The following is a 26,495-nucleotide window of genomic DNA, read 5'->3' as shown; positions in this document are numbered from 1 at the left end:
TCTGAGCCTGTCAAGTCCTTCTTTTGACCCATTTTGCCCAAGGAAAGGAAGTTGCCTAATAATTTTGCACACCTGATATAGGGTGTTGATGTCATTAGACCACACCCCTTCTCATTACAGAGATGCACATCACCTAATATGCTTAATTGGTAGTAGGCTTTCGAGCCTATACAGCTTGGAGTAAGACAACATGCATAAAGAGGATGATGTGGTCAAAATACTCATTTGCCTAATAATTCTGCACTCTCTGTATATTCAATAGAGTGGGCAGAACTCCCGCACAAATTATTTTTATTTATATTTATTTTTTTATTGTTTTTTATGTTTTGGATTTAGAGGACAGGGTTGCCAAAGATGCCAATGACATTCACTGGTTGTTTTCTCATCTTGAAATTATGCCTTGCGTAAGTTTACTCCTGGGGGGGGGGGGGGGGGTTCCCTCTCCCAAATGGTTTAACCTCTTCCTTTTTTTTTCCCCATCACCCAACATGGTCACTGGGCCTATAAAATTCTGCACAAGCCTAGCTGGCGTTTACTGCTCAAGCTTCTTTATCTAGAGTCTACAGTTTATTCTGTTATTTTGTTTTACAGGCTGCATGGTAAAAGGTACTGAATGTGAATGGAGAGACTCACCCACACTTCCTAGGAAGGTGAGATGGCTGGTTTTCCTCTCTTCTGCCTTACAGAAAATGTTGCCTCTTTTGTTGTTCATCTTTGTATGGTAATATTTTCGTATAGGGTGCATATGGACCTTGTGCAATTCAAAGTTATAAGTGCCACGCTCTTTTCTCCTTGGCTTTCCATGTTAACATTCTTTTTTTCTTTACAGTTTTGGGAATTCTGCTCCAACCAAATTTAGGTAAGGTAAGCGTAGGGCCAGGAGCCATGGGATGGGTTACTGCTACTGCTCTTTTTGCCATGTTGGTCTTATGGGTACGTGGTATTAATGTTTTAGAGTTTTTTTTTATTTCATTGTGGTCTGCACAGCCTCTCTATTTTTTTCTAGTGACCATTGTCTTTGAGACTGTCACAGGAACAGAGGAGAAATCCTCCAATGAAAGAACTACAAAAGGAGGGGATTTTCTTTTTGGAGAGACTTCCCTTTTTTTCTGGAATTGTCTACAGGGCAGGAAACCTAGTGACACAGATAGTAAAACAATTTAAAATAGAATAGGGTGTTTTAATAATTCCCCCTACACTACCCACACTATCCTACACTATCCAAAAAAAAAAAAAAAAAAGCTCTAAACGAACCCTTCTGGTGGCTTGTTGGATAGTGGTAAACATGTAAACTCAGTGGTACCTGAAACGGCTTCCCCAACTGTTGCGGTTGCTGATTTTGACCATTTGTTCAATGTCAGCACTAAAGCCCTCATCCCCAATCATACAGCCTGGTTGCTGACGTATGTGGAGACCAGTAATATGTGAGTGTCAGAAAGGGCAAAGATATATTTGATGTTCAGGCTGTGACTGACAACCTGGCTGCACCTCATTTTTGCTGTGGGAGATGAAAAGACTATAGCACCCAATAAGGAAATAACTGGGTATCCGGGAACAGATTTAGGCAGTTTTTGTTTACCAAGCCCACGTTATGAGTGGATTATAAGGTTCATGGTTTATATATAGCAGTGGTTTGTGCAAACATTGACAAAGGAAAGGGTAGCTTTATAGGAAATCCTGTACCGAGGAAGTATTGAGGCTACCTATTTAACCTTTACTTCTAAAAAGGTTAGTTCAGTGGCTGTCATGCTGATCCACTAGGTTCAATACTTTCTAAATCATTGATTTAAAACAAGCATATGGATTAGGACTTGACCGGAATTCTTACTTTCCTGATCTGAATGACTGTATCATGTCAGTGACACTAAGTACTGAAACCAGAGGCAGTCAGACCAACTAGTATTTTCTAAGGAGGGTATTACAGTAGCCATGACCATATACAGAGGTGATTACATGTCCACTTTACAGAGACATCAAGGATCTAAGCAAATCACCAATGTCTCCATTGTGTGCTCAAGGTGATCAGACATATTTTTGGGTTCATTTATAGCCAGGAGACCAATGGATGTGGGGTCTCCCCATGCCATTCAAAGCACAGAAACCAGTGATGACACTAGCAACAAGACAGCACACTAATCTAAAATGTCTAATCCGCCCCAAAGTGAATCCCTGTAGCGTCAAACCCTTTCCACATCTCTTCAACACAATTCTATTGGCTTATCACTATGATGGGCTGCCTCAATGCCAAATATGATTGTGTGCAAGGACTGAAGGGGCAAGCAAGCTTCAATACCAGTGCTGAAGCTTTTCCCGACAAAATGGCCCAGCATTTGGATGCAACAGGGAGGCTTAGAGGCTGATACAAGCATATGCTGCACTTTATAAATAAAATAAAAGTTAGAGGAACAGAGGAATTACACAGATTAAACTGGATGGACTAGTGTCTTTATGCAACCTTACCAACTATTTAACTATAACTATGTAGGAAGTTATAACTGCCTGTTCATGCTTGTATGCCCATCTGAATTCTACACCTAGGTACAGTTCCATAATCCTTTTAAGACGACATTTTTATTATTTGCCAGGGTATCCAGTTCAACATTTCCAGATCTTTACGCTTGTGACCTACACACCATTAAGGTAAAATATCAGTCTCTTTGCTGGATTTTGATAAATGCAGATGGAGCAGTCAGACTTTATGAACAAGAAATAACCTAGAAACCAAAAATAGAGATCTACTGCATTTGTTTATGGTAGGTGCAAACATGGCTGGAAGACATACAGTATGGTAAAGTTGTGTAAACTAGGTAACGTACACAGGAATTTGTGGCCACCTCTGGTAAATACACAAATGTTTCCTATTTGGTGCAAACAACACATGCCCATCCTCAACTCTTTACATGAGAAAGTGTCACAACCTTAAGTGCTGCCTTAGCCCTGGTTGGCAGGATTTCACTTTTTGCACTGGTGTCCAGATCATAAAAAATGTACTACACTTATTCCACTAGATAGAAAAAGTACAGCTGTCCGTCTGCCTTTTGGACTGATCTTATTCAAACTAATTGGTCAACTCATCCAAGTTTTCCTTTACATGTTGTGGCCCTGCAGTTGTGATTATATTGAATTGCATGTAACATGAATGTGTGTGAATACACTACACCGGTCCTGAAAATGAGAATCGCTATCTGCTTCCCAAAACTACTGCATACCATGGCCTGCATTTTGGGTCCTAATGATAAAAAAAGGCCACAATATGGTGTCTGTGGTATCCTTATGGTGTTCTCTGTGCATACCACAGCAAAAAGAACCGAGTCAACCATGTGACTCTGAAAGGTAACATAACCATGCACTCCTTCTGGCATATGTATATATATATTTTTTTAAAACACTATTTTTGTTGACTTTGAACTCCCACCACTGCTGTGCTATATAAGTGTGAAGGGACATGACTGCAATACAGCCATAACTTTTTTTTTTAATGGACCACTAAGTGTTTGGTTAAACATGCAAAGACATCTCACCATGAAAGCTGGGCAGTGCAACATCTGCTCATCCTAAAAAAAAAGTCATGTGCCTATGGGACCTGCCACAATCTAAAAACAATGTTGTGTGCATAGTATTCATTTTGTGCCTTCCTTCCCACTAAAAAAAGAATGACAGGCCAAAGGTTGTAAATTAAACTTCTGACATGTGCAATGACTAAGATTTCATGAACTAGGAGGCGCTGGTTTCTGCATCTCTACAAAATATGACTGTCACATGCAATGGATGGATACAGACACATTGCTTTTTTGGGGCTTCAGGTTAGGAAAAAAAAAAAAAAAAGTAAAATTACATTTCCCAATGTTTGGGTCAGCATAAAAATGTTATGCCTTTAAGAAGCCCATAGCCCAACAGTAGCAATAAATGTACAATGTCTGTGTAACCTTTTTGTTATTATTCAAATGTATAGGAGCCAAGATGGAGGCCTTAATTTTTTTATTCAAAAATAATTTTATTAGAAGTTACTTACCGCAATGCCATTGTTATCTCTAAAAACATCTTGATTAAAATAATCAAATAATTTCTTTTCTATTTGTAGGACTACCTGGAAAAAGAAAAGCAAGTGCATGTCAATCATCGAAAAGGTCTTCTATGGTTTTTGAAAAAAAAAAAAAAAAAAACGGGAATGGTTAAAGACGAGTTTGATACACAGCGCAGGTAAATGCAAGCACAGCTTTTTTTTTAGATCAGAAAATTTATGGGAAAGTATACATTCCTGCAGTCACAAGGCTATGGGAGGCAGACCCCTCATGGTGCAGCAAAGCCCATCTAGCCACTGATAAAGCACAAAGCATTGAGCTTCACTTGTAAGATGCCTGTAAAGGTAGGTGTGTGGTACGGCCTCCATGTTCCCTTCCTCATTGGGTGCTCCATATGGATAACATGAGAGGCCTACTCCGAGTGGGTTCTTTGGGGCTATGCGGCACCTAGAACAGATCACTCTCCTGTACATGGGGTACCTTTACTTGAACAGATGACTGAACTATAGCCTGATGTTCAGACACACCACTACTGTCACTGGTGCATTCAAGAGGGTCATGCGGAGCCAACGCCCTTCTCCACCTGTCCAGCGTATCTCCACTACCTCACTCCCAGTAATAGAAAGGGGATCCTGCTGTGCATCTAGCGTGGAATTCATTTAACTTTTCCCCTTTCATTCCTGTGATCAGGCTATGGGAGGCAGACCCCTCATGGAGAGAGTGCCGACAACATTTCGCTTACTGCAAGTGGCTATCCCCCCTGCCTCAGACCCACACTTATGACAGGCTGCTGGTGAAACCTTTGTTACCATTGGTAACCACTTGTGACTTCATACCCCAAAGTGCATTGACTGACCTGAGCTGCAGACTATGTGTGCTGGTTACTTTTATTGTACCTCTTTAGTGACTTTAGACCAGACAGTGTTAGTTTCAAAAGCTTTACTTAAATAACTTAACATGACAGTCAAATAAAGGCAACAGTCTTTCCCTAAACTAATCCCTAACTCAGGCTTGTGACTGCTCCAGCATTCCTACACAGATAAGAGTCAATCTTTGGCAAAGTCCAAGAAAGAGGTATCCAGGATTGGTATCTTCAGGGTGAACTGCAGGTCCCAGCAATCCCCCCTACACTGCGGGAGGCTCCTAAAGCCAGATGTTCATTAGCAGACACTCCAGAATCAGTATGATGCAGAAGGCAGACAGAACGAACTCCAGAAACTGCATCAGCAGAAAGAACAAAATCGGCCAAGAACAGTCGGTTCGGCAGTTACTGGCAGACTTTTAGCCCATGTGTACGGCTTCTGACAAAGGAGCATGCTGGAAAACCAACAGCCAACCGGCATTCGATCAGAGCTTGAAGCCAATGGCTGCTAGGGCTGACAAGTGTGTTTTAGTGGGGGCAGATCCCTGTACTAACATTGCATAGTTAGTACAGGAACCTCCTCAGTATTTTTCCTCAAAAAAACAAACAAAAAAAAAGGGGGGGGGGGTAACTAGAACAGGTTACACATCCTAAATAAGGGTGAAAAATGTAACATTCTAAAAACTTAGCCTTTAAAGAAAAAATGGACATAAATTAACAACCTAAAAATTAAAACATTTTTTAAGATTGTATTTTGCACAATTTGTGACATAAACATGGTCTCTCAGATCACCCAAGCCTGCATATATACTGTATATCAAGGGACAACAATAGTGATCAACTGAAAACATTTAACATAACAGATAATGAAGATTATAAATTAGCCGCCGGTTGCCCACTATGTATGCGCAAGCCATGCTGCTCTTTGTGAAGGGTCCCGCAGCCTCCTGGGATCTGTGACGTGTCCCACGAGAATTCGGGGGAGTAGAACTCCTGCTCAGATTGCCCAGGCAATCCGATCCGAGTACAAGTGGGAGCAGGTAGCTACCAAAAGTAGCTACTTGCTCCCTAACAAAGAAAAAATCATATTTCAACAATAGAGGAGACGCAGCAAATGAAAGTTGCATAAAAGCCAACATGCCACTTCAGGTCCTGAACTTTTAAGTATCGATGACAGAACAGCATGATAGCCAGGCAACTGGCATTTACAGGATGAGGAGCCAGCAACAGTTGCCTACATATTTCTCTCATGACAGACAATATCCTTCTAAACAAAAAAAAAGATGAAAGGGATGCATCACACAGTATGTTCCCACTAGGTACAATGGTGCGCTGAGGTGCTTTTTAATCTTAATAGCACCCCAACGAACCTTACAACGCATCTGCATTGCAGCACACCACAACGCGCTGTAGTGTATTTGTGGTGTGCTGCCTGCAATGCAGATGCTTTGTAACAATGGTGCATGCCAATTTTTTTTCAGTATGTTGGCAGTAACACACCGATTCAGATATGGTACTCAAACCTAAGCTTTACCCTCTCTATAACAGTATAATCCACAGCTCTGTCACTTTTCACCACCGATGAGTGCAAAAAGCAATCTACTAAATTCAATAAAGGCACTTTAGGAAAAAAAAAAAAGCACTAGAATGCATACACTGATAATTGCACTTCATTTCCGTAAAAAAGGAAAACAAAACAAAATATAAGTAGACAGTAAAATAATGATTTAGATACCTTGTGATCATTCTCAGATTCACGAAATATCAACTTGTCTATCGTATTGTTGTCAGGCGCATGGACAGTTTGCATTGTAGTTTTTGCACAAAGTGTCTATAGGAATGAAAAACATTAGAGATAATTTGTTTTAACAGACATTAGGAAAAATCAATGCAATGCTGAAAAAAATAAAGTGTAAATCCTCAGTGTTAAACAAAATCCAATAGTCTAAACTATATAAACATAAAGTTCTCTAACTACATAAACATTTACATAAATCCTATGGTGCAAAAAAAAACACAACATTATAATATATATATATATATATATATAAACACACACATGCATATATAGTGTGTGTGTGTATATATATATATATATATATATATATATGTGTGTGTTATATACACACACACAGGTCCTTTTCAAAAAATTAGCATATTATGATAAAGTTCATTATTTTCTGTAATGTACTGATAAACATTAGACGTTCATATATTTTAGATTCATTACACAACTGAAGTAGTGCAAGCCTTTTATTGTTTTAATATTGATGATTTGGGCATACAGCTCATGAAAACCCCAAATTCCTATCTCAAAAAATTAGCATATCATGAAAAGGTTCTCTAAACAAGCTATTAACCTAATCATCTGAATCAACTAATTAACTCTAAACACCTGCAAAAGATTCCTGAGGCTTTTAAAAACTCCCAGCCTGGTTCATTACTCAAAACCGCAATCATGGGTAAGACTGCCGACCTGACTGCTGTCCAGAAGGCCATCATTGACACCCTCAAGCAAGAGGGTAAGACACAGAAAGAAATTTCTGAACGAATAGGCTGTTCCCAGAGTGCTGTATCAAGGCACCTCAGTGGGAAGTCTGTGGGAAGGAAAAAGTGTGGCAGAAAACGCTGCACAACGAGAAGAGGTGACCGGACCCTGAGGAAGATTGTGGAGAAGGACCGATTCCAGACCTTGGGGGATCTGCGGAAGCAGTGGACTGAGTCTGGAGTAGAAACATCTAGAGCCACCGTGTACAGGAAATGGGCTACAGGTGCCGCATTACCCAGGTCAAGCCACTTTTGAACCAGAAACAGCGGCAGAAGCGCCTGACCTGGGCTACAGAGAAGCAGCACTGGACTGTTGCTCAGTGGTCCAAAGTACTTTTTTCGGATGAAAGCAAATTTTGCATGTCATTCGGAAATCAAGGTGCCAGAGTCTGGAGGAAGACTGGGGAGAGGGAAATGCCAAAATGCCTGAAGTCCAGTGTCAAGTACCCACAGTCAGTGATGGTCTGGGGTGCCATGTCAGCTGCTGGTGTTGGTCCACTGTGTTTTATCAAGGGCAGGGTCAATGCAGCTAGCTATCAGGAGATTTTGGAGCACTTCATGCTTCCATCTGTTGAAAAGCTTTATGGAGATGAAGATTTCATTTTTCAGCACGACCTGGCACCTGCTCACAGTGCCAAAACCACTGGTAAATGGTTTACTGACCATGGTATTACTGTGCTCAATTGGCCTGCCAACTCTCCTGACCTGAACCCCATAGAGCATCTGTGGGATGTTGTGAAGAGAAAGTTCAGAGACGCAAGACCCAACACTCTGGATGAGCTCAAGGCCGCTATCGAAGCATCCTGGACCTCCATAACACCTCAGCAGTGCCACAGGCTGATTGCCTCCATGCCACGCAGCATTGAAGCAGTAATTTCTGCAAAAGGATTCCCGACCAAGTATTGAGTGCATAACTGAACATAATTATTTGAAGGTTGACTTTTTTTGTATTAAAAACACTTTTCTTTTATTGGTCGGATGAAATATGCTAATTTTTTGAGATAGGAATTTTGGGTTTTCATGAGCTGTATGCCAAAATCATCAATATTAAAACAATAAAAGGCTTGCACTACTTCAGTTGTGTGTAATGAATCTAAAATATATGAAAGTCTAATGTTTATCAGTACATTACAGAAAATAATGAACTTTATCACAATATGCTAATTTTTTGAAAAGGACCTGTATATGTGTATATATATATATATATATATATATATATATATATATATATATAACATTCATACGTTTACATAAATCCTATGGTGCCAAAATAATTTTTTTTTTAATATTCACCATATTAGTGCAATAAATCAAATAATATACACCAAGTTGCGCAAATTGCGCAAAATTGTTGATAGATGTAAAAATATGTGAAAAATCAGTAAATCATATAAAATTATTAATCTAGCTATGAAAAATTCACATAAACAAACTCAAAATAATAAATAATGAACACACACTGTGAACATAACATTAAAGTCCCATAATGTGCTCAAAGCGACCACACTGCCTAAAATTGGGCAGAGTCACTTTGTAGTTGTAAGGTAAAAATAACACAAGGAGAGTTTTTTTCTTTCTTCCATATTACCTCATGGGAATCGTGCACAAGAGGTCCCTCTGAGCTCATTCTAACCAGGAGAGAATTACCGATACGGTTATTCCCAAAGCGCTTTTGCCCATACCATGAAAATGGGGGGGCCACTGTCTCTGGTAAGGAACCATCCAATGGGAGTTGGTGTGCACATTGGTGGTGGTTTAATAAGGTGATTGCTGTCTGATTCACGGGAACGACACCTGGAGAGTCCAATTAGGATTTTAAAGACTAAAAGGATTACTATTCCAGGATTATTGGCCACTAGCAGGAGCACTTGTTATTTATTTAAATATTTTGGAACTTTGATTACACTACATAGTGACTCTGCCCAATTTTAGGCAGTGTGGTCGCTTTGAGCACATTATGGGACTTTAATGTTATGTTCACAGTGTGTGTTCATTATTTTGAGTTTGTTTATATGTGAATTTTTCACAGCTAGATTAATAATTTTATATGATTTACTGATTTTTCATATATTTTTACATCAATAATTTTGCGCAACTTGGTGTATATTATTTGATTTATTGCACTAATTTGGTGAATTTATTGTAAGTTGCAGCAGTTCTAAGAAAATTGTCATATATTAGTACTTTACTAATTCTATTAGCACGAGAGACCAACATATATATATATATATATATATATATATATATATATATCTGTATATTTTGTGATTTTATAATAAAATAAATCATCAAACACTGTGCACATTGTGATCCTATATTACAGAAATAAAAATTATTTATAAAGTGCAAAACATGTGTCCATAAACAAAGCCCCAATACTACCGTGATTTTCACCCTTCCTGTGCAATGACAAAATAGGGTAAAAGCTTTCTCTCAGCTGACTCTGGGTCAAAGGATAGCAAAGGAAAGCAAAGGAAAGCTGGCTGTACTTCTCTTATAAGGTACAGGTTGGGGTACATTCTTATACCAACTAGCAGCATGGAGTTAATATCTCCTGTTATTAGCACCAATTGTAATGTGGACACTAGTAAATGTGCTAATTTATCTAATGATTATCATCTGTAAAACCTCAATTATTGGGCCCAGAATCCTTTAAATAAGAAAAGAAGAAAAAAGAAGAAAGAAGAAAAGAAAGAAGAAAAGAAGATTTACCACAGAAAAAAAAAAAAAAAAACATTATTCCAATAAACAAATAACCGAAAATTATATATTTTTATGGCTGTGATTTTGATAATCTACAGATGATATGATATACAAGCAAAAAGACATTACAGGCCAAACAAGACTAGCCAAACTAACTGGCACTAATCCAAAGCTAATGGTTTAACAGTTGAGCTGTATTAAGAGGTAATTAATATGTTTTTCAGAATAAATTATCTGTGTAGACAAATGAATGGATAATAATGTGTAACAACAGTGCACAGAATACTTGGTGGGAGTGTTCAAGTATTTTTGATGTATTCCAAACCATCTCCTCATTCAGTAAACAAAATCAGTGTCAAACTTACAGATGACCATTCATTTTAACCATCTGTGCCTGCCCGCACTTCCTAATGCTGAGATCCAAAACTGATCTTTTCCCAAGAGCCTTCCTCTGTGATACCGGGCATTGAAATTCAAAGCACAGATTAGTTAATCGGGTCAAGCCCCCAAAAAAGGGGGCCTTTGGACTTAGGTGTCACAAATCAGTCTGGTTGCCTTTAAACGGCACACCAGATTAGAACAAGCATTAAGACAAACCAGAGGGGTAAACCGGACACTTTCTAAAGCTGGTTTCTAAAGCTTGAACAAATCGCTCCATCTTTCACTCATTTAAACTTTCCAAATGAGGGTCAATATGCTCTTCTAGCATCCAAATGCTAATGCGCTTAAGTGTGCTTAAGCAGCTTTGCAGAGTGAAAAGACCAAAAAAAGGCCTTGGAAGCCACAAGGGAGAACTCATGGCAGAGTCACTAGGCATTGTAGCCGTCCCAGAATGGTGACAATTCAACAAATTCATGATTTCCTTCCATTAAAAACTTTTGCTCAGAAAAATTTTTTACCTTTACAAGTTTCTCTCAGAACAATTTAAAAATATACCCAAGTAAAATTTCAACTATAGGAAGCACACAGCCCATGACCACAAGTGAGAAAATGGTTAATGCAAACAAAATCAGTACAATTAAACTGTGTGGGTCATTTCATACACAATTGGGTGACTCGTTCTTTTGAACTGCTACAGTCGCAAGCACTGAAGCAGAACATTTTCAAGGGCATAAGCCCCTTTTATCGGGAAACGTTTTAATGAAATCTGAATAATATAGATAGTTATGCAGCAGAACAATATAAGATAATACCTTCTATATAAAGTTGGACGTGGTTGCTCCATGCTGGAATATGTTAAACCCCAAAGTACCTGCCAATCCCATACTTAACAAAACAGTGCTACATTTCTGCTGAATGCATGTGAAGATATGGTTGATCCCTGCAGTTTAGACAGCAAAAATATCAAAAACATGTACATTCACGATTTGGTGCATGATAGGCGATCTGCTTCCAACGGCCTATGAAAAGTGGAGGGGTTGGGTACAGACGTATAGTATTCACAGATGTCAGTTCCTGGACTGCATCTTAGTGTCTCTTGCTTCAACTAAAGTAGCATATATAAAGTGTATTTAAGCAAGTTCATAAAAGTAACCACTTTTTTATTTACCAGGATTTGTTTAATTAAAAACATTAAATATCTCCAGCCGACAGACATACATAACTGTATTCTCTTAGGTACATTAGAACATTTGCTATGACATTACATCAGCCTTTCTCATCCAGGAGTTGCTAGGGGGTTCCTTGAGCCGATTGATTGATCTCCCACTTAATGATGATTGACCTCCAATTGCAGAGCTAGCTGTAGGACACCAATGATCATTTTAGCTGTTTGAAAGGGTGGCATTCTGACCGTCCGAAGACTGGCATTCTTTCCATGGGCCATCAAATTTATTAGGGCATTTTCTCACTGACCTGCAATGAACTTATTTTATCAAAGGTTCCCAGAGACATACAAATGATTCCTCTTTGGTAAAAAGAAAGGCTACTTTAGATAAAAGATAGATGGAAAAGAGGAAGTCAATACAGAGGTCAGCAACACAAACTTTAAGTTCATGAACCTGCCAGCCATAAGGAATTTCCTTCAGCATTAGCATCACCTGCATGATATTTGTGTGTAAACTGGCTACATTGTGTAGGTCTAAAGCTGGCTATATATTTTACAATTTTCCTGTTTAATTTCCTTTAGATTTACCTTAAACTATGTAGTGCAAGGACCTGGCTGATTGCATAGAAGTAGAAGAGTTTAGGTTTGACCACATATTATATGGGATTTTTTTTGTAAATCTAAAGAAAAATTGTACAAGAAAATTGTACAATGTCTAATGTAGGAAAAAAAAAAAATTAAGGAGGTTTGTGTATGCTTTCTTGTCTGTAGCAGTCATCTTTTCTTAAAATATTGTATATATATATATATATATATATATATATATATATATATATATATACACACACACACATATATATTTACACATACACACAAACACAGTGAATCCTGAAAGTATTCACTGCGCTTTGCTTTTTCCACATTTTGTTGTGTTACAGCCTTATTCCAAAACAGATTACATTCATTATTTTTCTCAACATTCTACAAACAATACCCCATAATGACAGCGGGAAAGAAGTTTGTTTGAAATCTTTGCAAATTTATTAAAAAAAAGAAAATCACATGTACATAAGTATTCACAGCGTTTGCCATGACACTCAAAATTGAGCTCAGGTGCATCCTGATTCTACTGATCTTCTTTGAGATGTTTCAACAACTTGATTGGAGTCCCCCTGTGGTAACCTCAGTTGATTGGACATGATTTGGAAAGGTACACACCGTCTATATAAAGGTCCTACAGTTAACAGGGCTTTTCAGAGCTAAAACCAAGCCATGAAGTCCAAGGAATTGTCTGTAGACCTCCGAGACAGGATTGTATTGAGGCACAGATCTGGGGAAGGGTACAGAAAATTTTCTGCAGCATTGAAGGTCCCAATGAGCACAGTGACCTCCATCACTTGTAAATGGGAGAAGTTTGGAACCACCAGGACTCTTGCTAGAGTGGGCCGCTCTGCCAAAATGTTTGGGATAGAAGGGTCTTTGTCAGAGTGACCATTTGGGTTCTTGGTCATCCTACCTGACTGAGCTCCAGTTTTTCTCTATGGAGAGAGGAGAACCTTCCAGAAGAACAGCCATCTCTGCAGCACTCCATCAATCAGGCCTGTATGGTAGAGTGGCCAGATGGAAGCCACTCCTCAGTAAAAGGCACATGGCAGCCTGCCTGGAGTTTGCCAAAAGGCACCTGAAGGACTCAAACCATGAGAAACAAAATTCTCTGGTCTGATAGAACAAGTTTTGAAAATTTTGGCCTAAATAACAAGTGTCATTTTTGGAGGAAACCAAGCACCGCTCATTACCTGGCCAATACCACCCCTACAGTAAAGCATGGTAGTGGCAGCATCATGTTTGGGGATGTTTTTCAGTGGCAGGAACTGCAATGTACAGAGACATCCTTGAGAAAAACCTGCTCCAAAGCCTTCTGCACCTCAGACTGGGGCGAAGGTTCATCTTCTAACAGGACAACGACCCTAAACACACAGCCAAGATAACAAAGGAGTAGCTACAGGACAACAATAGGTGTGCCAAGCTTGTAGCATCATACTCAAAAAGACTTCAGGCTGTAATTGGTGCCAAATGTACTTCAACAAAGTATTGAGCAAAGGCTGTGAATACATGTGATTTTTTTATTTTCAATACATTTGCAAAGATTTCAAACAAACTTCTTTCACATTGTCATTATGGGGTATTGTTTGTAGAATTTTGAGAAAAATAATATATTTAATCAATTTTGGAATAAAGCTGTAACAGAACTAGATTATATATATATATATATATATATATATATATAGGATACATGGATACATAGAAAACATTTCAGAGTGTCTGGTCCTGAACTGCATTGGAGTTACTTTTCCTCTGTGAGATAAGGATTTAAAAGTAAAAGCTGGTTGTTTTTTCGGATTTATTTCAAAGGGTCACAAGCTACATTCACATGGGTGTAAACATTTATCACGCAGGTTTCTTTTCTAGCACAAAAATTCTGTCTGAAGACATAACTTGAGTTTAGAGTAAAGATAGACAGCCATTCGCTAGACATGGCCACACGAGTTGTCTGTTGGTAGCACAGATAACTGAATAAAGGAATTACCAGGGACAAGAAGGCAATAGAAATGCAGACAGTCTGAAGAAGAAACACTTGAGAACTTAAAAACCCAAATCTGATCAAAGAATCCAGTAATGAGATCAGACTTTTGCTCTACTTGTAAATTAATCACACAATTGAGATCTTAAGAGTCTGGGAAAATGGTTTCCTTTGCAATCAAAAGAACAGAAGGGGTAAAAATGCTAATGAATAAAAAGTCTGTTTGGGAAGCCAAGAAAGTTACTTTTGCTCCTTTTTCCTACTTTTTGCTTTATTCGTAAGACATTTTCTTCAGTAGTGCAATGTATTTACTCATAGACAACAGCCTCTGGTTTCTTAGGAAAAGCTACAGAATTAAAGACTAGAAGAGATTGTCTTCTTTCTTGCTCTCCGACAGCATAATGACTAAGGGATGGTTAACAAAAGAACTCGGTTAATGGCACCCCAAAAGCAGATTGCAAACTCAATGTGTTTGCAGGCACCAGATTGCATAGTAATGCAGTACCATATGAATTGGTGAGTTTTTCAAAAGTAGTACATGAATTACTTTTTGTGCGATTTGATGAGATTTGCAGCCCATTCAATTGAATGAACTACAAAACCACACTGCAGGGGAAGGCGCAGGTGTGTGAACTGGCCCTTAAAGGGACACTTTCATGAGATTAATGGATGCCGCCATTGCAGGACTCTTAAAAATGCAAGTTCTCTGAGATGTTATTCTGATGCTTTAATTTAAATGCTATCTGAGTCAAGGACCCAAACAAATATAGAGGAAAGTAGTTCTGACACTATTCAGACATATACTTACAGCATACTTTTTGGGGTCTGTGACTGAACCCTACTGAAGTCAGACACAGCCAGGCATCTAGCATTTTGATAAGGAAGCCTTTATTGGCAGCCCCCATACATCTCTCATGACAGTCACTTTAAGGCTGGCAGGGGCCAGGGAAGGTAGTTTAATATGTAGGCTGCTAAATCTTCCGATACTCAGCCAGCAAGGTAAACCCACTGATTGTGTACATTGAATTATCAGACTTCCCCATTTCAATAAAGCATTTTGTTTTACAAAGGGTACCTATTTTATCCTCCTAATCAAACTACCGTATATTGATTGGTGGTTATGTGTTATGTTTTCACTGTCTACTGTCCATTGGATTGCTATAGGTAAGGAAAAAGGAAGAATAGTGTGATTAACAGGTTATATCTAACACACATCTGTTGCAATACTTGTTTAGGGGCGAGAGGGTAAATACACATGTAGAGAAGAGAGATGACTGGCCAGTGCGAGAGAAAATATGAACCTGAGGTATGGTTCCAGGTTTATTGAGCCCCTAGATAAATAGGTACTGTAAGCAAAGGGTGACAGACCATGTAGCACTAGACTTAAAGGGTGTGTTGATGTTTAGTTATGAGATGACTTTATGGTATGGTATAGGCCACAACTAGTAAACGCTAAAAAAAATAGAGAAATGAAAGTCCAATTGTAAAGAGATATTTGTGAACCAGGCCCAAATTAAATATTCAGAATGTGGTCAGAGTATGAGGACAGGTCAAGTAATACGGCTGGTTGTCAGATTATAGGAACTAGAGTTAAGGGCCGTACACAGGCCGAATATCAGGCAGCATCAGCAGTTTAATAGAAACTGTCCAACATTCAGCCCGTGTGTACGGCAGCCCATCTGACAGAAGCCGGCCGAACTGTCTAAAGTGCATGACTGAAAAGGCATCCGATCTGTGCTGGCAACCAATTTTGGCTCAATGGATGTCTCAGAATTGTTATAATATATTGCTACATCAGGAAAATATACAAGCAAAAACAAAGGACTTGCTGTGTCACCTAGCTAACAGGTAAATACATATTCGCCAGCACACCAAGGCTCTTGCAAAAGCAGTCCAAAATTTATTGAAGTTATGATCACATCAAAAATGGTGCTCCTAGCTAACATTCTGCATGCAGTTGCTATCGGTAACCCAGGGGGTCCTGAAAAGGTGAGAAAATTCAGCCCTCAAGAGGCAGTGCTACACCAGGAAACGGTTGTCTTTTTAGTATACTGCTTTTTACCAGGTACACAACACCTTACTGAGGACAGAATAAGGTAATCTAATCTGTGCCAAAAAAAAAAAAAGACAGATGCAGGCATTGATACAACCCTTCAATACTGACCCCACATTGACCATACCATGAAATTCTTTACTCTTTTTTGTGATGAAAACTAAGGACATAACTGGGGTTCTAAGGGTTTTTCCACAAGTTTGCTCGATCAGCTAGCATATCCCCTGCTGATTGGAGCCGAGGGGGATGGATGTCACATGGCTATGCAGTTTATATAGAGCAGACTCTATTAAGCTCTAAGGGCGGCTAGTTGTAAATGACCATTTTCTTTTTTTTTTTTGACCATTTTCTTTTTACAATGTTTTTTTACTGGACCTGTAGGTAGGCAAATGTAAACAAAAAAAAAAAAAAAAAACATTTATATATATATATATATATATATATATATAATTTCATGCAGGCTGAACCTAGTAATCAATGGCTCATTGTGCTGTATCAAGTAGCTGCATGCAAGGTGCTACTAGACAGAATTGCAGACAATATTTTGGATGAGGATTTAACTCTAATGGTCCCATATTCTGTGCAGGAAGTATGGCAAAGAGCCTAAACAAAACACTTGTCTAATGCAAGGTTAACAAGATATGAATTAGCATTATCATATACAAAACAAAATCAAAAGATGTACCATTTTGAACCCAGCCAAATGATTGCCTCCATTAGAGGCTGCAGACAAGTGTAAACATTTACACAGATCGCAGATATGCTTTTGGGGTGGTGCATGATTTTGGTCCCATTTGGAGGGCTAGAAGATTTTTTTTTTTTACTTCAGCAGGTAAAACGATTATGCAGGCTAAGCTAGGTGACTGACTGCTTTCAGCTTTTTACATAATTTTAAGTGCATACTAGCGCCAAAAAAAAAATATTGGAGGCCGAGGTAAATCATAAAGCAGACCAGGCGGACAAGAATGTAGCGGCACAATCCTGGACACTTGCAGGGTTTGTGTAATGCACAAATTCCATCCCTAGTTCTGGCCAAGTACACCTTAGAGTTGATTAACCTCTAAGCTCAAGTACTCCCAGAACATCAACATGTGGTCCACCAGTTGGGGAAACTCCTGATTAAACAGGACATTGGAAAAATGTTGAGCTTTTACATCGGTCAGTCACCCCACTCCCATTATGGCCAGCTTGACGCACAAACATTGAAGGAAAGTCACCTGGATCCATGCCAAACAATGACTAAATTAAAAGGAGGAGTTCTTAACCACTTGAAGGTTTTATCCCCTAATGACCAGGCCATTTCATGCGATTCGGCACTGCGTTATTTTAACTGACAATTGCATGGTCGTGCGATGATGTACACCAAATAAAACTGAGGTATTTTTTTTTTTCCCCCCCAACAAATAGAGCTTTCTTTTGGTGGTTTTTGATGACCTCTGCAATTTTTATTTTTTGCGCTATAAACAAAAAAAAAAAAAACAACACAGTATTTTTTACTCTGTTATACAACATTCCCAATAAAAAAACTTTAAAAATCTAATTTTTTTCATAATTTTAGGCCAATTTGTATTCTACCACATATTTTTGGTAAAAGTAAATCCCAATAAGTGTATATTGATTGGTTTGTGCATAAGTTATCACGTCTACAAACTAGTAGAAAGATTTGTCATTTTTTTCTTACTAGTAATAGCGGTTATCAGCGATTTTTAGCGGGACTGCGACATTGCGGCAGACAGATCGGACACCTGACATTTTTGACACTTTTGGGGAGACCAGTGACATTACTACAGTAATCAGTGCTAAAAATATGCTCTGTTACTGTAGTAATGACACTGGCAGGGAAGGGGTTAACACAGGGGCAATCAAAGGGTTAAATGAATGCCTAGGGAGTGTTTTCTAACTGTGAGGGGGATGGGCTTATGGAATCAACACATGGACCTGTGTTCCTAAATAGGAGGAACACAGGAGCCCTGTGTTGATTGCTGAAAGAACAACGGTCTGCCGTGTCTATAATGGTAGACTGCCATTCTGTCTTTCCGAGGAGTGATTGCGGGTGCCCGGCGGCAATCGCGGTCGCCAGCCCTGCAGATCAGCTTCTCCTCTCGTGAATCGCCATGCGTGCCCCCACGCTCGCTTCAGAGGAGCGACGTATGGGTATGGCGATTCGCGCAGCCGTGCCACCTTGCTGCAGTATATTTGCAGCGGGTGGTCGGCAAGAGGTTAAAACCAAACAAACCTTAATTTCCACCTCTATGCTGCAGCTGTTCCGTGTCACCTCTAAGACCGAAAAAAAAAATAGGTTTAGCCATACTTTTCTTTTTAAGTATCTCTGTGACTTGCTTTTTTTTGGGAATCACAGCCTGGGATACTAATCCATTTTGTCAAGTTTTTCAATTGCAGATAATACAAAAAAAAATATATATATTTTATTATATATATATATATATATATATATATATATATATATATATATATATATATATATATATATATATATATATAATAAAGTAAACAATATTTGAGCCATGGTAATGTCAATTTGTCTTCTTGGTTTCCATTTTATGTAGAATTATCCATTTCAACTATGCTGGGTAAATTCTAATTAGAACTTGTTACTTATTGTACAGATGAATTTATGTTCACCTACAATTAGGCTACAGGGTCAATCTGGCCACAGAATCTGGAAATACAGTCAATTTACATGTACTGTAAATATTTCTTCCCCTCCCTCTGTTTTTATGCAAGTTTTAGTCACAAAAAAAGTCAATTTACCACATAGCTGCTCTCAACTATTAGCTTCTCCCCAATGGAGTTTGCTTCCTAGGTGAAGAACTAGCTTTGCCTAAACATAGGGAGCTTCCAGGTTGAAGGTGATGAGTACGGTGGGAGATCAAATTTAAAATATTGACCAAAAAGGTTTGAGATGTGAAAGAAATGTTAAATTCTGTACATACATATTTATTAAAATAAAACCTCAAATGTGCTAGGTAAACAACAGTTGTTTGGAAATATTCTTGTGTCTGCTCCCTACTGCACCGATTTGGAACCATTTCTCAGTATAAGGATAGGAGTTGCCCATTTTAAAAAAATTCCAAGACCGTTGCATTATAATTTCTGTTTATATACCCATACTTACATTGGCTGCTCTTTACACAGCAATGGTGTTTGAAGAGTTTAAAGTAGAAACTATAGGCAAACCTTTTTTTTCCTCATTTTGAATAGAGTAAGGGAGGGTTATAAACCCTGTCAGTTTATTTTTTGCTATCTTTGTCCCATTGGAGAGATATCCCTTTACTTCCTGTCCCATAGCCAAAACAGGAAGTGAGAGGAAATCACTGCAAATTAAAGGAATTCCTTGGGGACTCCCAGGTCACCAGAACTAGTGTCAAAATTGGAAGATTTCCTCTTTAATACTTTTGTGGGGACGACCAAATATGTGGTATTTTCTTTTACTGTTAATGAGAATAGTAAATGAGAGAGAGAGAAATAAAGAGTAAATTTCCTTAAAGGAGCCACAGACAGCAATTAATACCCAACAGGTGTGTGCTAGTTCCTCTCCACTCGGTCCAAAAAAAAAGGTTTTGTCTTTAGATACACATTAACAATACAGAACGGGCTGCATTTGCACAGTATATGGACAGTTACAAATAATTACATTACTATTTTAACGGTATTAACTAGCAAATGCATACCCATTTAGGTTAATTTTCGTTGATAGTTTTTGGTCTCTGGATAAATCGTAACACATCGATGAGCATAACTGCCCTTTTTAATGGAAAGTTTCCTATCAAATACTTATAATAATTTTCCTTTCCTGATGGACTGCATGGCAGCATACGTATGGGTTAACCCCATCTCCACTCCTCACCTATAGAACCCCACTCTAATAAATCTTTGCTCTGAGCAGCGTTCTGTAACTAGCATACTCATGACTCCGGGAGGGAACTCCTGCTGCCATGGAGCCCATCAGGAAAGGAAAATTACGGTAAGTATTTGATAGGAAATTTTCAGTTTTCCTGACACTCCATGGCAGCATACGTATGGGAAATAACTAGCCATATACACCCGGGTGGGCAATTGCAGAACAAAAGAAATGGGTTTTCTTGACACCGTCAACCGACAGGATATGCAAGCCAAAAATTAACAGAAGATAAAGAGGCTGGCTCTACACAATAATGAGCCATATATGTATTGATGGGGGACCACAAGGCCGCCCTATCGGCTACATTGGCAACCACATGCTGCAAAGCCGACCAGGATGTAGACACTCTCCTGGTCAAGTGAGCGGTCACCATCCCCAAGGAGCCAAGCCCCCAGCTCTGTGAGTCTGTCGGATGGCCCAGACAATCCATGCCACAACCATCCTAGATGAGGCATCTTTCCCTTTGTCCTTAGCAGTAAAAAGAATGAACAGGTGTTCTGAAGCTTGAAGGAAGCAGTAGCTTGTAGAAATAACTTCAAAATATCTGGAAGATACCCAGAACCAAAGGAAGGCACTGCTGAGAGGCAAACTCAGGATTCCCGGTTTAGTAGACATGCGCTTTAATGAACAAGCCACAGTGCGACCTCTCCCACGTATAAAGAATAAAGCAAGTACCTTAAAGGTTGGCAGCACAATTTCTTGGTTCCCATGAAAACTAATGTACCCTTGGGAACTTTAGTCAAGCATAGGCAAAAGTACCACTCGAACTGGAAGAATGTTAAAAAAAGTTCTCCATGATCAGTGACTCAATCTCTGAGGCTTTTAATGTCGACATTTTAACCAGAACGGCGAACATGACAGAGGTCTTTAACAGGGACAGCCCTAGGTCACTCCGCTCCATTTCCCTAGAGGGAGTTGCGAACAATAGGAAGACTCCATTTGAAAAAACCCCGCTTACTCTGAGGTCTGAGCCTAGTTGCTCCCTTGACAGGAAAACATGCCCAGGCTTGGAAACACCTGTGAAGGTCGATAAAGCTGACACTTGAACTGTGAGGGAGCTGATCGATGGAGCCAGATCTAAATCTGACTGGAGGAAGCCCAGAATATTTAGAACTTCTAGATTGGTACATGATCCGTCAGCAGCAGACCTGTATTGCACAGACTTCGACCAGATTCTCCCATAAACTGTTTCATGTTCATTCTCCTAGCATTCAAGAGAGAGGAGACAACTCTGGAGGAGCAGCCAAGGACCTCCAAACTCAAGAACCAGACGGAAGATCTGGCTTGATGAAAAGGGGCACTGGGTTCCGCTAGCTGAACAGTGCTAGCAGGGGGGAACCATGACCTAATTGGCCAATAATGCATCACTGCCACAACTCCACAACTTCTGCACAGGGTTTTCATAGAAACCCGAGGATGACCTGGACTTGAAGAAACGCACAGGACCCGCTGCATTTCCAATGATCCGTCTGGACTCTGGAAAGAGCCTGTTAGAATATTCTGGACTCCAGGGACATAGGCCTCTAAGATGTAGGCTCAATTCTTCTGAGCCCAGAACATAATTAGCTTTGTTTCCTATAATAGAGAACAGGCTGTGAGTCCCCCATTGTCCTTTAACGTAGGATACTGCCGTAGTGTTGCCTAGCCTAAGAGCCCTGAGGCTTCCTTGGTTATATGGTGAAAAGCCTGTAGGGTGCAGAAGGCTGCACCTAGTTTTAGAATGTTCAACACATTTTTGTGAAATGGGACAGCGCCGCCTGCCTAAGATGGAGCCAGGAGTTTTCAGTTCCAGAACATTGGGATCCAGAGAAAAGCAATGGGCCTCTTGATTACATCGAACTAGCCCCTGAGGCACACAAGAGACTAAGTGGGCTCCAGGTGTCTTTCCCAGAATGTGTTGTGGGACTGTAGGAGAAGGACATCCAAGTAACTATGCAGGTGTATGCTCCTTGCTTTGATAAAGACCTTAACCAATAAGGTCCTGAAAACACACAGGGTGATGTTGAAAGCTTGAATAGTAGGCAAGCAAGCTGAAGATGGTATTGACCTACAGCGAACTGAAGGAACTTGCGGAAGTCTTCTACAATTAGCACATGAAATTAAGCATCTTTAGGTCTATTGAAAATAAGCCAGTCACCTGGCTGAACCCCCTATTAAACAGGGACAATGTTTCCATCTTGAACTACTCCTTTTGATGAAAATTCTATCAGGTGCACGAAGGTCTAAAATCGGCCTCTGCAAGCAGCTCCTCTTCATGACCATAAAGATCGGTGAGTACATGCCCTGAAATCTCCCGCATTCTGGGACTGGCACAGCAGCACTTGCGACATCAGTGACTATACGTAATACGAGAGTATATGCTTCATTTTACCTCAGAGTGAAGCAAAATCCGTGGAAGCGAATACGAGATGAGTGGAACTTTTGATGAACCATGCGTGTCCTGAAAAGACTGCTTTGACGTTCCAATAGTCTGAGGCTCAAACTCAGTAGCTTCTTGGATACCTGAGGTTATACCCACGCCACTATGTGGATGTCAATTGGCACCTCAGCATGGAAACCGACACCAGCTCCTTAACTATGGAGTTTCATAAATTGCTCTTGAATACTGCTTTTGCATTCTCTTCCACATTTCCATCACTTTAAACATGGTCAAAAGAGCCCAGGCCGACTTTCAGGCGTATCACTGAATCTTCCAAGGAAAAACGACATACTTGCCTGCCTCATTAGGCCTGAACTAGAGAGGCAGCCTTTAGATGCTTCACATCCTTATCTTTAAATGGATAGAGCTTGGCCAACTTGCTCAAAGGGGAGGTATATCTTGCGACCTTGCTCCACTCACCCAAAATGAGGTCCCCTATTTCCGTTATGAATGGGAAAATTAGAACTTTCTCCCTAGAGGTGCTTGACCAAAGACGCGACAAGGGCAAAGGGACTGATCTCACTCTGCCTCACTGTCTGAGGTCTTCATAGATGGATGGCTTGGTTAGGACAGTTCCAAGTCTTCCTGGTCGTTCCTAATGGGAGAAAACGCCGTAACGGCTGTTGGACTTTGCTTGTGGCTTGTACCCCACTCTTTAAGGGATTCCTGCATTACGCGCCTCACCTGAGATTCCATTCCTTGGAAATAACCATTTTTTTTTCCAACCACCTGGGCATTAGCTTGGCTCACTTGGAGACTTGCCGTCTGGGACCATGGCAGTGGATGTAGTGCCTAAAGGAGGATTCAGAGCTTCGGCTATGAAGGGTGGACCTTGACGGTAAACAATGATGACTAAATCAGGAAGAAGAATGTGGATGTAGTGAGCCAAATAGGTCTTTATCCTCTTGTGCCGTGTATTGTCAATCTGACCTAGGAGGACTAAAAAAAAAAAAAGAAAAAGAAAATGAAATAGGGTAGAAAGGAAAGGGTTAAAACCATAAAGGAGTGCCCAGGCAAGCTAGGAAAGGAAGGGGTTAAACTCACTCATCCCCGGGTTAAACTCACTCATCCCCGCTACACAGGGGCTGGCCACAAGGGGGGGGGGGCAGTGGTACATCTGAAGTGTGGAACTGCACAGTCAGCCAACCTGCACAGGTGATGAAGTGCATTAGGATCACACACACAGGCTGCACACAAGGGTGTTAATGCAGAGCATATACTTGTGATGAATACACACAGCATTTGGGGAAACTGCTGCAAGCTGCCCACAGAGAAATTCCAGTATCAACAGTACTGACCACTGATTGAATTTCTTCACTGTAATGACGCCATCGCCGCCCCCCCCCCCCCCCCAGTGTGCATGCACTGAGTCCCTGGGCAGGATTAACCAGGGACGCCAGGCTGGAAGAGAGCGGCGGCTTGGAACGCAAATGCGCTTCGGCCGCCATAGGCTGGAAGATACTAGAGCCAGGGAAGAAAGCAGACAAACACAAAAACTGCTGCCATGGAATATGCAATATAAAAAGGTATACATCACCGCACACGGCAACCCCCACGACCATGCCTGGATCCAGAAGACGCTGCTTCACGGGCCCAGGGGGTTTATGGCTACCTGCTAATAGCCAGTCTCTTAGGCCGTACTGCCACTTTGCCTGCCAATAACCAGGCTGTAAGATCTTCATGGCATAGCATCCATCGCCCTTCTCCACCCCGCTAATAGCTGGTAGCTGCTAGAGACCCACATGGCAACGCATCCATCGCCCTTCTCCCTCCAGAAGACACTGCTGCAGGGGCCCAGGGTGTTTATGGCCACCTGCTCATAGCTAGGCTTTTAGGCTGTACTGCCACTTTGCCTGCCAATGGCTAGGCTTAAGCTCTTCATGGCACCATCTCCATCTCCCTTTTCCACCCCGCTAATAGCTGGGGATTGCTGGAGACTCCACATGGCACAGAACCCATCGCCCTTCTCCACCCCGCTAATAGCTGGGGACTCCACGTGGCACCAAAGCCACTGTCCTTCTCCTAATAGCTGGAGACTAATGGAGACTCCATGTGTCTTCCGGGGCACAGCTTGCCGAACAACCAGGCCAAGATCGTGGACACTTCATCCAAGGTAAGACTTCAACTGTTTTGGCCCTTAGAAGGAGGAAAAAAAGGAACGTAGCCTCTGGCTCAGAGCAAAGATTTATGGAGTGGAGTCCTATAGGTGAGGAGTGGAGGCGGAGTTAACCCATATGTATGCTGCCATGGAGTCTGTCAGAAAATATTATTTTAGCTGGACATGTATTATTTTGTCAGGTTTGCCAGCTCAAAAAAAAAAAGTGGCATGTCAGCCAGAGCCGAGACACCAGGGAGTTGGGAAATTGCATCATATAGTGGAGAAAGGTAAATGCTGGTTAAAGAATGATCGGTGGATGCTGGGAGCAGGGCAGCAAGAGAATGTAATATGGACAATGCTGTCTGATAGGGGAAAACATGCCAGACAATGTACTATGAACAGGGAGAGAATGGGTATTGCCAAGGAATGTAGTGGGAAGAACTAACAGAAGCTGGGGCAGACACTAAAGAAAGAGGTACAAAACCGCAGTGGGAGAAGTGGCTACCTCTGCTGTGAAACCAGCATGCAGTGGGGCCAACGACACTAATGATACATAAAATGTATTTATTAGGATGTGGGCTTTACCGAATGAACAATGTGTGCAAGGGAAAACAACCAAAAGGGGTAAAATCTCAGGGGAGGCGTATGTCAATTTTTGTTACATTCATTCCTGGTAAGCAGCTGGCCATAGGTCGATTACACAGATGTAAGGCGATGAAACAAACCCTTTTCAATAATACGCAGGATAGGAAAGATAAAAACTACAAAGCCTTTCTTTCTATAGAGGCTCATACACACAACAATTAGGTAAATTATTTGTTCTGGACCAATGCTCAGACCTAAACTGAGCAACTGCCCATGGCATGTGAGGCCAAATTCTATCCACTCACATACTGAACAGCCAGAAAGAGTCATGTTCTCATAGCATAAGTAACAATGGTTCCAATATGCAGGCATGTTTGGCTCCTTCTATTGTGGCTCTAGTAAAGCCAGGCCATTTGGGATGAGTTTTGAACCCTTATGTCAGTCAGTTACATTTAGCCATAATCATGGGTTGATGGCAAAAGCTACAAACCCCACTGTCTGCAGGACCCTGGGCACACAGTATAAGAATAGGCCTTAACTACTGCCTGACAGAGTTAAGCCCATTCCTCCCAAAAGCAAACCATAACACCCCATCATTTAACAGCTCAGTGGTTCCTCCTGCCTACCCCTATGTCTATATTGTGTCCTTCAGTGACTTGGGAGGTCAGCGAAGGGAACTACTGAGCACTGCAGGAGGCCAGAGGAGCAATATTCTGGAAACTTACGGTTTCTGCAGAGACTTTGGGGTACAATTTGTGTGTGTAAGAGTAGCAATTGGCGATGTGAGCAGCAGATATGCATTTTCTTTCCCCTTTTCAGGGAGCTCTATTTTAATTCTAGAAACAGAATTGCTTTAAGCTTTCCAAACAAAGGAGATTAAAAAGTTAGCATTTCATAGAAAATGTGTATGAATAAACAATTTTAGCTTATTTCTCCACCAACCCCTCTGCCAAATCAATTTATTTTCTAACCCAACAGTTTCTGCAATCATTTCTTATGAATGAGCTCAGTGAGTAGCAACTAATAGACCGAGACAGCCCAGTTTGTCCTGTCTTCTGGGCACAGGCTTACAACTCATTTGCAGTCACACATTGCAAAGTGACTTTTACACACTGCACCGCAAATGTAAAATTACGAGTACAGATGTCAAATAACCT

General features: G+C 40.5%; 1 protein-coding gene across 2 annotated transcripts in view; it reads right to left on the bottom strand.

Annotated features, from left to right (window-relative positions):
- The window catches only part of INPP5A (inositol polyphosphate-5-phosphatase A), a 734,986-nt gene that overhangs the window by 141,908 nt on the left and 566,583 nt on the right, over positions 1-26,495 (bottom strand). For both annotated transcript variants that reach the window (XM_082269250.1, XM_082269249.1), the window contains exons 10-11: positions 6,620-6,715; positions 4,013-4,087 (exon numbers count right to left, since the gene is read on the bottom strand). In XM_082269250.1, coding sequence (XP_082125376.1) covers positions 4,013-4,087; positions 6,620-6,715 — 171 coding nt within the window. The remainder of the gene's footprint in view (positions 1-4,012; positions 4,088-6,619; positions 6,716-26,495) is intronic.

Source organism: Pelophylax lessonae (genome assembly GCF_965119305.1).
Source record: "Pelophylax lessonae genome assembly, chromosome: 9".
Lineage (NCBI taxonomy): Eukaryota > Metazoa > Chordata > Amphibia > Anura > Ranidae > Pelophylax > Pelophylax lessonae.
The sequence above is the reverse complement of the archived record's forward strand: the minus strand, read 5'-3'. Positions and strand labels throughout refer to the sequence as shown.